The sequence below is a fragment of the Xyrauchen texanus genome, chromosome 9, assembly GCF_025860055.1.
Source record: "Xyrauchen texanus isolate HMW12.3.18 chromosome 9, RBS_HiC_50CHRs, whole genome shotgun sequence".
In the NCBI taxonomy this organism is placed as follows: domain Eukaryota; kingdom Metazoa; phylum Chordata; class Actinopteri; order Cypriniformes; family Catostomidae; genus Xyrauchen; species Xyrauchen texanus.
Window position 1 is genome coordinate 19665286 of NC_068284.1, and position 12865 is coordinate 19678150.

Below are 12865 nucleotides of genomic sequence, written 5' to 3' on the forward strand. Positions count from 1 at the left end.
GGTCTCATCAGACCAGAGAATCTTATTTATCACCATCTTGGAGTCCGTCAGGTGTTTTTTAGCAAACTCCATGCGGGCTTTCATGTGTCTTGCACTGAGGAGAGGCTTCCGTCGGGCCACTCTGCCATAAAGCCCCGACTGGTGGATGGCTGCAGTGATGGTTGACTTACTACAACTTTCTCCCATCTCCCGACTGCATCTCTGGAGCTCAGCCACAGTGATCTTTGGGTTCTTCTTTACCTCTCTCACCAAGGCTCTTCTCCCCGATAGCTCAGTTTGGCCGGACGGCCAGCTCTAGGAAGGGTTCTGGTCGTCCCAAACGCCTTCCATTTAAGGATTATGGAGGCCACTGTGCTCTTATGAACCTTAAGGGCAGCAGAATTTTTTTGTAACCTTGGCCAGATCTGTGCCTTGCCACAATTCTGTCTCTGAGCTCTTCAGGCAGTTCCTTTGACCTCATGATTCTCATTTGCTCTGACATGCACTGTGAGCTGTAAGGTCTTATATAGACAGGTGTGTGGCTTTCCTAATCAAGTCCAATCAGTATAATCAAACACAGCTGGACTCAATTGAAGGTGTAGAACCATCTCAAGGATGATCAGAAGAAATGGACAGCACCTGAGTTAAATATATGAGTGTCACAGCAAAGGGTCTGAATACGTAGGACCATGTGATATTTCAGTTTTTCTTTTTAATAAATGTGCAAAAATGTCAACAATTCTGTGTTTTTCTGTCAATATGGGGTGCTGCGTGTACAATAATGAGGAAAAAAATGAACTTAAATGATTTTAGCAAATGGCTGCAATATAACAAAGAGTGAAAAATTTAAGGGGTCTGAATACTTTCCGTACCCACTGTATATACATATATATATATATATATATATATATATATATATATTATTTTTAATGATTAAATATAACTATTTCTAATTATTTCATCATTATATATTAAATAATTGTTCCCTATCTGTCACTCACTCGACGTTGTGTCGATGAGTTGACACTAGGGGTCGCACCTGCGGAGCCCAGACATCTCTGATCTTGAGAAAAGGCCAATGGAAATTGCCGTGTGGAATTTGCATGCCACTCCCACGGACATACGGGTATAAAAGGAGTGATGCTGCAAACACACATCAGATACCTTCTTCGGAGCCGAGCGAGCAAGTCACAGAGCTGAATTCCTCTCCAGCCTCCATTCATCTCTACACGCTGTTGGATCTACGGCGCTTTCCAGAGGTTCTCCCCCTCGCACACTACGTTGTGCTGAGCACACACCCCTGGGCACTTGAAAAAGTTCACGGAGTGAATAACTTAGTTTGTTTATATATATATATATATATATATATATATTCACACACACATATATACATATATACATATACCTACCTATATATAGTCGGGTGCCTGACGACAATGAGCTATCGATCGCGGCATCGGAGAGCGCGTTCGTCATGTCTGACGCTGAGGACTCAGCTGGACTCCAACCCTCAGGTGCGGCGGCTCAGTCGCAGGCAGACACTGAGCTGATGGCCATGCTTGCCCGGGCAGCCACGAGTGTTGGACTGGAGTGGAATCCTCCGCCCCCCCGATCCCTCGCGGCTCGACAATTGGTTCCTGGGGCCAGAATGCCGCTCACAGCCACGCTCCTCCCAGTTCCTTTCTTCCCGGAGGTGCATGATCAGCTCACACGCTCGTGGCAGGCACCTTTCACTGCCCGCACGCGATCCGTGAGGACTTTCACTACCGTTGATGGCGGAGTGGCAAGGGGCGATTCCCCAGGTGGATCAAGCAGTCGCGGTGCACTTTTGCCTGCAAAGCACCTCCACCTGGTGGAACCATCCGAGGCTCCTGTCCAGGGCCTGTAGGCTGACGTCGTCCCTGGCGGCTAAGGCCTACAGCGCCTCTGGTCACGCTGCTTCCACCTTGCATGCCATGGCACTCCTGCAGGTGCACCAAGCCAAGGCACTCAGTGAACTACATGAGGGTAGCCCTGACCCGGGTCTAATGCAGGAGCTGCGCTTGGCGACCGACTTCGCCCTCCGGGCAACGAAGGTCACGGTGCAGGCTCTCTGGCAGGAAATGTCCACCCTGGTGGTCCAGGTACGCCACCTCTGGCTCAACCTGGTCGAGTCGCGAGAGGCTGACAAGGTGCATTTCCTGGATGCTCCCATCTCCCAGGTTGTGCTGTTTGCCTACATCGTTGGAGACTTCGCCCGGCAGTTCTCAACGGTGAGCAAGCAGACGGAGGCCATACAGCACACCCTGCCTAGGCTGAGCCACAGACCCAGCACTCTGTCTGCTCGTCGCCCAGGGAGTCCCCCTGCGGTACCAACACCGCCACCAGCCCCGCCACAGCCCGCCCCTCGGGGCCGGCCCCAGCGCGGAGCTACCTGCAGGACTGCGACGCAACCAGTCTTTTTGTATGGTCCAGATAAATGCTACTTAGGTCATCCATGCATATACTGTATGTTGAAGTCTCTAGTAATTAAAACATTCAGAATTGGTTAAAATCTTTAACAACCCCAATACAGTTAAGAACATCTTTCTTGGGACTAGATGAGTGATAGAACTAATATAAGAACAGATGATCAGACAGCTTGAGATGCACTGGTACTCAAGGTACTGAAATGTTTCAAATTCCCTTAGAGAAATCTGTTTACAGAGAAAAGTACTGTAGTACAGGCAAGACCGCCGTACTTCTGTTTTGTTTTTAGGGTAATAAAAGGAAGATACATATATAGGCATAGTTCCCCCAAAAATAAAAATGATGTAATCGTTTGATCACCCTCATGTTGTTCCAATCCCAATATAACATTTCCATAAAATTAAACTGAATGGTGAGCATATTTTGTGTTCCCCAAAAGAAAGAAAGTCAAATGTGATTGGAACAACATGAGTGTGAGTAAATGATGAGAGAATTAAAAATGTTGTGTGAACTATCGGTTTAATTACAATATATTCAGAAATTGCAGGTTGTTCTGTGGTATAATTCTATGTACAATTCACCTAAATTGAATTATATATATTATGAGTATCTCTTCAGTTTCCTACGGCCATGTTACAGAGTACTGCAAAGGACAGGAAACATCTGGAAATTACCTAAAAGTTTCCTTGCATGTCCCAAATATCCCTGATTCTGAAATTGAGTTTCCAACATGTAGGGTGGTGGTAAAGACTTTGTTATGTGATTCCTGTGGGGAGTCGAGATTGATGAAAATTCTGTCATTACTCACTCACTTTAATGTCATTCCAAATCCATATATGTTATTTATTCTGTGGAACATAAAAGGAGGGTTTTTGAAGAATCTTTATGCTGCTCTTTTCCATACGCATAAGTTCTTAAGTGACCTTGTTTCAATAGTCTACAAATGACAAAAAATAGCATTTTTGGAACCATAAAAGTTGTCCATTTTACTTGAGCAATTGACTCATAGTCTGCTGAAGACATATAAAAATATATTTTGTGTGAACAAAGTTTAAGTAATTATTCACCAATAATCTTCCCCTCCATTGCAGCTCTCACATGGAGCTTGGGGGCATGGCTCGCGCTCCCCAACCCATCGCGTTGGTTGATCAGGACCGTCCGACTCGGCTATGCGATTCAGTTTCGCTGCCTTGCATGTCGTGATCGCCTCCCTTCTACAGAATGGCGTGATAGAGCCTGTCCCTCCAGCCGAGGTGAAGAAGGGGTTTTACAGCCCCTACTTCATCATACCCAAAAAAGGTGGCGGGTTGCAGCCAATCCTCGCCATGCGAGTTCTGAATTGGCTCTGCACAGACTTCCGTTCAAGATGCTCACGCAGAAACGCATTCTAGCAAGCGTCCGGCATCTGGATTGGTTCGCGGTGGTAGACCTAAAGGACGCGTACTTCCATGTCTCGATCCTTCCTCGACACAGACCCTTTCTCCGGTTTGCCTTCGAGGGTCAGGCATATCAGTACAAAGTCCTCCCCTTTGGCCTGTCCTCGTTCCCTCGCGCCTTCACGATAGTTGCAGAGGCAGCCCTTGCCCCAGGTTACGCCCAGGGGAGAATGGAGGTTCCACCCTCATACGGTCCAGCTGATCTGAAGTTGATTCGGCCAAGCACAGGTAGACTTGTTCGCTTCCCCAGAATCCTTCCATTGCCCACTATGGTACTCTCTGACCGAGGCTCCCCTCAGCACAGATGCCTTGGCACACAGCTGGCTCCTGGGGCTGCGCAAGTATGCGTTTCCCCCAGTGAGCCTACTCGCACAGACATTGTGCAAAGTCAGGGAGGACGGGGAACAGATCCTCTTAGTGGCCCCTTATTGGCCCTCTCGGATTTGGTTCACGGACCTCATGCTCCTCGCGACAGCACCCCCCGGCGAATTTCCCTGAGGAAGGACCTTCTTTCTCAGGGACGGGGCACAATCTGGCACCCGTGACCGGACCTCTGGAATCTCCATGTCTGGCCCTTGGACCCGCGGTAGTAGACACGATCACTCAGGCGAGGGCTCCCTCAACAAGGAGCCTTTACGGCCTGAAGTGGCATCTGTTTGCTCAGTCGTGTTCTTCCTGAGGTGAAGACCCCCAGAGATGCGCAGTTGGATCAGTGCTTTCCTTTCTGCAGGAAAAGTTGCAGGGTGTGACCCCTCCACCTTGAAAGTGTTTGTAGTCGCCATATCGGCACATCACGATGCAGTGGATGCAGGATTTGATCATCAGGTTCCTGAGAGGCGCGTGGAGGTTAAACCCCACCAGGTCGCGCATCGTTCCCTCGTGGGACCTCTCTGTGGTCCTTCAAGGCCTTCGGGGAGCTCCCTTCGAGCCCCTTGAGTCAGCAGAGCTAAAGGCGCTCTATCTCAAGACCGCCCTCCTGACGGCGCTCACCTTCTCTGTCAGCAAACTGTGCCTAGAGTTCGGTCCGGCTTACTCTCACATCATCCTGAGACCCCAACCGGGTTACGTGCCTTTTAGAGATCAGGTGGTGAACCTGCAAGCGCTGCCCCAGGAGGAGGCAGACCCAGCCTTGGCATTGCTGTGTCCAGTGCGCGCTCTTCGCATCTACTTGGATCGCACGCAGAGCTTTAGAAGCTCCGAGCAGCTCTTTGTCTGCTTCAGTGGAAGCGGAAGGGAAGCGCTTTCTCCAAACAGAGGATCGCCCACTGGATCGTCGATGCCATCACTATGGCATACCACGCCCAGCATGTGCCGCCCCCTGCTGGCCAACGAGCCCATTCTACCAGGGGTGCTGCGGCTTCTTGGGCATTGTCCCACGGCGCCTCTGTAGCAGACATATGTAGAGCCGTGGGCTGGGCAACACCTAACACCTTTGCAAGGTTCTATAACCTCAGGGTTGAGCCAGTTTCGTCCTGTGTGTTATCAGGTGACAAAAACAGGTAAGTTCGGGTCAGCTGGCTGGGTGTATCGCTTGTGCATAGCACCTTTCCTGTCCCTTGAGGCGAAGATGTGTGCTCTTTCCCCAGTTGGTTTGCAAGAAGTGTGAACCCTGGACGTTCTTCCTCCCTAGCCTAGCGGCCGTCAATCTTCGGAGAGGCTCCTCAGTGCGATACCTGATATATGTTTGCAGCGTCACTCCTTTTATACCCGTATGTCCGTGGGAGTGGCATGCAAATTCCACACGCCAATTTCCATTGGCCTTTTCTCAAGATCAGAGATGTCTGGGCTCTGCAGGAGCGACCCCTAGTATCAACTCATCTACACAACGTCTCGTTCCCTCCATCAGGGAACGGAGGTTACATCAGTAACCGAGACGTTATTTGATATTTATATATACAATTAATTGCGATTAATTAATCGGCACAACATATAATTAATTTGATTACAAATATTTATCTGTTGACAGCCCTTGTAAAAATCTATTTTTACTTTTGTTATTTACAATATTGTCTCACAATGTCCCATTGTGCTTTTGCACAAATTATGGGCGCACCTTCCAGTAATTATGACTAAGCTTGCTTTATTTTAAACACAAGTAATATATTAAATTTGTGATAAATTAAATGAGTAACAATATTAGCTGTGCTGTAATAACACAGACCATATAATTAATTGAGTATTTGCGATTATTTTCACTTTCATTGTATGAAAAGATGTAATGAAAGTGAATAGTGACTGAGGCTTACATTCTGCATAACATCTCCGTTTGAGCTTCACAGAAGAAAGAAAGTCTTATGGATTTGGAACAACATGAAGAGACAACAGAACTTTCATTTTTGGGTGAACTATCCCTGCATATTGTACACCAGAACAGCTTGATGGACAAATTAAATCGACAAAGGAGATGGAGCTATGATGTGTTTCCATAACCAGCTATTGACATTGATTCAACTCTAGTGTAGTAAGGAGTTGGCCACTTCACAATTTCTCCTATTACTACAAGCCAGCACTCTGCTATTACATGTGGGTGTAATTAAAATATTTTAATTCCCATCTTTTCCCCCTCAGAACTACCAGGCACTTGCAAAACATTATTTCTGCACATAATGAGAGTGTTTTGGTTTATTTATTTAAAATGAGATTTCAGAGGCAGTGGCATCATGTTGAGATAATGGGTTTATTTGCACTAAAAACTTGTTCAGAGCCATGTTATAAATTGCAATTTGCTTTGTGATTGTTGTTTCTCCTTGGCTTCAGCAGCACCGTGTGAGTGTAGCCGTTAGTAGACTCCTTATTAAGGATTGATTAGAATGTACTACTTAATGCACTACTTAAGGTGTAAAGCTTGCAACTGGAATGTTGCATCTGCTATGAAACAGAAATATTGCAGCATATGAAAGTACGCTTTTACCCAAGCCATGCTCCTTCAGATGATGATGCTATGGAGCCAAGAAATTATTTAGTCTAGTGAATAACGGTATTCAATGTAGCTCTCAAATTTCATGCGCATATTCAAATTTGGCACATTGTGTCAAAAATGATGTGACATGCCATATTTAATTTGACCCGAACATGAACGAGACTTTAGAGTTGCGGCGGACATAATCAGTGAATAATTACTTACTATAATTTTCAGTTTGTTCCTCAAAGTTATAATATATATATATATATATATATATATATATATATATATATATATATATATATATATATATATATATATATCTTTTAAAGACTTAGAAGAGTCATATGAAGGGTATGGTGGTGAAGAGTAGTGGTTACCTGCAAGACAGAGGCTCCAGCATGGAGGAACTGCAATCCAGATTCAGCTGAGTCAATGCCACCAGTGGCCAGGATGGGGAAGCCAGGAAGTGCTCTGGCTATAGCTGAAACAGCACGCAGAGCAATGGGACGGATTGCATTTCCTATCCGAATACAAGAAAGAAAAATATTTTAAATTATTTTAAATGAGTTCATACAGACCACAAATCCAATTTGCAATCAGGGCACATCTACCATTGGTATCGCTTCAATATGAACAGACCTACTATCTCAGTATGTCACAAATGAAACATATTTCCTCTGTTCCAAACCTGGTGAGCAGCCAACTGAGGTGCCATTTTAAGTCATCATATGCACATTCCAAAGGCTATTCTAAAAGGCTGGCAGCTTAATTATACTGCCTCATAAGACAAGTTGTATATTGTAGCCAAAATATAAGGCTGCATCACATGTATCCTTCGCAATGAAGACAATCTCAGAATGCATTTAGACCAGCACAATGACAGTTAGGATCAGATGTGACTGTGTCTACACAGGAAGCATGGAAAACTACATAAGAAATGGGGAAATTAGATGTTTAATATACACTCACTGAGCACATTATTATGAACACTATGGTCCTAATAAAGTTCCTGACTTGGTCTTCTGCTGTTGTAACCCATCCGCCTCAAGATTCGACTTGTTGCGCATTCTGAGATGCTATTCTGCTCACTACAATTGTACAGAGTGGTTATCTGAGTTACCATATACTTTCTGTCAGCTCCAACCAGTCTGGCCATTCTCTGTTGAACTCTCTCTTCAACAAGGATTTTTCGTCCACAGAACTGCCACTCACTGGATGTTTTTTGTTTTTGGCACCATTCTGAGTAAACTCTACAGACTTGTGTGTGAAAATCACAGGAGATCAGCAGTTGCAGAAATACTCAAACCAGCCTGTCTGACACCAACAATCATGTCACGGTTAAAATCACTGAGATCACATTTTCCTCCATTCTGATGGTTGATGTGAATTTTATTTAATTAAATTTTTCTCCCTAATTTGGAATGCCCAATTCCCAATGCGCTCTAAGTCCATGCGCCCCACCGAGAGAAAACCACATTATAGCGACCACGAGTAGGTTACCCCATGTGGCTCTAACCTCCCTAGGAAAAAGGTGTAACGTGTGGCTGCTGGTGCTGACAATGAAGAAGTGCAATTTATTAAACAAAAGTGTTATCCAAATAACCCTAACTGCAAACATGAAACAGAAGCATAAACATGAACTTGACTATAACCTTGACTTAACATAGACATGACATTACCAAACATCCTAACACAGGACAATGGAAAACATGAGGGTTTAAATACATGGACATGGGAGACCACATGACAAAGATAACAAGACAATGAACCAATGAAAACAAGACACATGAACATGGAGGGAAAACAGGAAATCACATGACTAGGGAACCACATGACATGAAACAGGAACTACAAATTTCAATATAAAAGACATGAAATACATGAACACACACATTAAGCATTACACCGTGCCAATTTGGATGCTTAGGAGACCTGGCTGGAGTCACTCAGCGCACCCTGGATTCGAACTTGCGACTCAAGGAGTGGTAGTCAGCATCTTTACTCATACAGTATCTGCATGATTTTATTAATTGCACTGCTGCCACACGATTGGCTGATTAGATAATCACATGAATAAGTAGGTGTACAGATGTTCCTAATAAAGTGTTCATTGAGTGTATGTAAAAATTTTTTTTTTTACAAATGACATAACTCTTTGTGCATTTCAATACGTTACTACCACAATTGCATTTTTTGTTACACAAATTTTTTTACAAGATTATATGTCCATTGAAGTCAATGGATGCATGGCCCATACAGTACTTTTGAAGCCATGCTTCAATGGGAGTCTAAAGCAGTACCTGTACCATTTAAATCAGTTGAGAATTGATTAATGTTGATTGAACGAGAGGCTCTAAACATGTCATTTTAAGTCCCGTCCTGATGCCGTGCTTCTCTAGCGCTATTTGCATTGGGCTTTCAATCTGATATTGGGTCTTTGTTCTTGATGCCTCCCTTGATTGTTCCCAGGTGTGTCTTGTTATTAGTCTCATTAATCTCATTAGTCTCTGTGCATATACGACTTCGTTTACCTAAAGTGTGATAAGACCTTTTGTAATGGTGAGTCAGAAGTAGAGTAAATTCAGGATCCAAATGCAGAGATTTATTAACACAAACGGGAAAAATACATGAATACAAAGAACAAGCAACCTAGCAACACAACTCAAACTCATTAAACAACCAAAAGAAAAGAAACAATGACGTACATGATTGACAGGGTATGAAATGTATCAGCACTGCTGTCGAGCGCATTGTTTGGTGGATCAGAGATACTCACAGTTTTTTTAATACCACTTTTATTTCAGATTTTATAATCTGACATTTTGTCACATATTTATTGCAAAAATAGTTTTGAGCTTAATTAGTTTTGTTAAGAAATTAAATTGTTCAGTAGTAGTGTGGGCACCAAAAACATTTGTTTGACACCACTGGTTAGGATGCTGCCTTAGGAAGTAGCTGCATATATGCAGTAAGGCAGCTCACTCGGTTTTTGAACAGAGCTACTGTGTGTACAGGTGTCTGAACCTAAGCAGCACCACAGCCATTCCCTCCTCTCCTCTCCTCCCTGTCCCTATTTATTTTTCTTCTCTCAGGCTGGCAGGATTCCCTAATGAAAGTGGAACGTCTTTCTGATCAGCCAGACAGATGGAAGTGTTCACATTAAATTTAACCTAATTTTCCCACCAGGTTCCCATTCATTGATCACAGCCGTACATTTGTCCACATTAATTTCATCGGTTTGGTTTAGAACTGCACTTCCACCATTTGATGGCTCGAGACAGCTCTCTTTTTTAGCCTCACTCCGGCGTGCTAAATTATCCTCATCACCCACATATATTCCCAAATATGGGAGATAAATTGAATCACAGCACACATTTTTTTGCATCCCCATGCCACACGGGTGATTATGTACATATGGGCGCTTCCCTGAGCCTCTGGCATTTCCTGCCGCCCTCACTCTTTTGTGCTCTTCCACCTGTTGGATGAATGGATAGCACGTCAAGTAGAATTTGTCATCTCTGTTCTGTTGTGACAACCTAATATCATAGTCACATTACTCTGCTCGCAATGAAAGCCATTTGGGTGTGATTTAGAGATGGGGGTTTCGGCTTACTACAGCTTAAGTCACAAGGCTGCACTTCTAAACATAATTCTTTACTGTCTGTGTGAGTCAGATATGTACTGAGGTCTCATTAAGACAGCAAAACTTGTGACATCTGGCTGAGGGTGCACTTGCTACTGTGTCCCAAACCCAAGACAGCTGCCACGCTGCTCTGTCAGTCAATGACTATACAGGCTATTGTGAAGCATTGTATGAAGATACCTCATAAGGAAACTGGTTTCAGATAGGCTTCCACGGCACTAAAACTGTCACGTCTAATGATGTAAAACAAATTCAAGAGTGCTTTAGATGTCAACAAGGAAATTCATAGTGACAACACTTCTTATTACTTAGATTCCTACTAAGTCCCAGGAATAAAAAAAAAAAAAATTAAAAAAATAAAAAAAAAAAAACCTTTACATTTATTTCAAGGCCAACAGATGACAAAAAGTAACAAGCCAAAAGTGAAAAATGACTGAAAATTTTCAGGCCACCGCTTCATCAGTGTCAGTGTTGAATTTGAGTCCTATTTTTACATCACTGAATCGCACGCTCAAGATTTTGGGAAGTCACAGGCAGTGTACTTCTATGACACATCTAGGATACATGCATTGTACAGCGACTGTACAGCATCACAACTGCAATCCAGACAACTGAATTGTTTCTGTGCTTGACAACAACATGCATCTCAATGTATATGTAGGGCCTTAGGAAATCAGTTTTATTTTCTTCTAATTCCATTTTATTTTTCCCCAAATTCCATGCTTTCCATTTTATTTTCTCTGAATTCCGGGTATTAAAGTTTAATTAAATGTAAAGTTTAATTTTATTTAAAAAATATTGTCTAATCAAATGTATTTATAGAACTTTAATCAAATGAAAACAGAACAATTACTTTTCAACATAACATTGCATTATTTGTTCTTAAATGAAGAGCATCCATTCTGATCTTCACAGCACAACTCAAAACCCCCCAATTTTATTATTATTATTATTATTTTGTCAAATACCGTGGACAGTAGAACATCTCAGTATTAATGAAAACAGTGATGAAACTCTTGCTTAACATTTTGCTTAAAAATAATGTAAATATTGATATATTATTATTATTATCATTACTACTACTACTTCTACTACTATGTAGAATAATACATTTTACTATAGAGAAGTAATATATTTCTGTTGTTTTAAAATTTCGTACGTGTAGTTAAATGTTTTTAACGGCTTCACTTCTCACCTCCGGAAAAGCAGTTAGCTATATGGGCTAATGTGCTTATTAAACTGCAAAAGGCTATGATTTAATTAATATTATAAATATATAGTCATGTGCTGTGCACTTCACAGTGAATAAAGTGCTATTCTCTTCATCATTAATACACACACTGAGCACACGTGATGTTAATGATGCGGCTAGTGTATAAGTAGTGGCTTCTCACAATCACTTACTGTTGAATCACGTAGCTCATTTGTTTAATTACATATCAACATTTTGTGTTTTTATCACACCAGGAAATATTACTATTTTAATTTGATTAATTTTGCATTTATACATGAATTTAATCTCAAATATGTCAAATTCTGTGACATTCCAAATTTTGTAGTTAATTTTTATGACTGGATTCCCTGATTCCATCAGTGTTTTCTGCAATGTGGAAATCATAGGGCCCTATATATGGCCTATAATAATGCTCTTATTATGTGGGATATATCGTAAGCAGCTAAGGACACATCTATGATGCCTTCAAAAACCACCCAAATGAAGGCATCTTAGACATGCCTTGATGCCCCCCTCCTACCTCATATACTGCTTGTGAAGAAGCATTTTTCAGCTTTTGGAAGCTACAGTTCATCAGGACTCTGAAGACAGGACATTGAATTCGAAGTGATGTCACACAATCACATTAATATGGACACAACTAGTGCATCAAAGGTTGAGAGGCATCAAAGCACTTGTCAGCTGATGCCAGCAGACACCGATAACGTTGTCAGGCAGCACACCTCCACTTAAGAATAGCTTCAGTTCTGGGATATTGTTGTGCTGTTATTGTGGCACTCACTCTGTCCTTCCCTGTGCTTTGTTCTTGCTTTTTAACACTGTCTGCGCTGACAGCTCATGTTGCTCTGACAACCTCAACATGTCCTTGCTAAACAGGGTCGCTCACGCCTGTTTGTCACCAGTACCTGTGGTGAAGTTGTCGGCACAAGTTTGCTGCATGTCAATAGCAGCACTGCCAGGCAAAATGCTAAACTTAGCTCGGTCAGTTGTGGAGCCACTGGGGGAAATCTATAAGATAGATTCCTTCTCTGTCTGTAGTGAGTTCCATTGTGAAACAACACTAAGAGGGGAGTTCACCTTAGAATTCATTTAACTTACCGTAGTTTATTTGCACATGCTCCCAATCTTACAGGCTGGTTATGAATAGTAGGTTGTAGAGGATGCAGCAGAATATTGCAACCGGGCATACATTGTACAGCAACTGTATAGCATTACACCAC

General features: G+C 42.8%; 1 protein-coding gene across 2 annotated transcripts in view; it reads right to left on the reverse strand.

Annotated features, from left to right (window-relative positions):
* LOC127649170 (dihydropyrimidine dehydrogenase [NADP(+)]) overlaps positions 1–12865 on the reverse strand; it is a 293316-nt gene that overhangs the window by 19653 nt on the left and 260798 nt on the right. For both annotated transcript variants that reach the window (XM_052134143.1, XM_052134142.1), the window contains one exon: positions 7146–7288. In XM_052134143.1, the coding sequence (XP_051990103.1) occupies positions 7146–7288 (143 nt within the window). The remainder of the gene's footprint in view (positions 1–7145; positions 7289–12865) is intronic.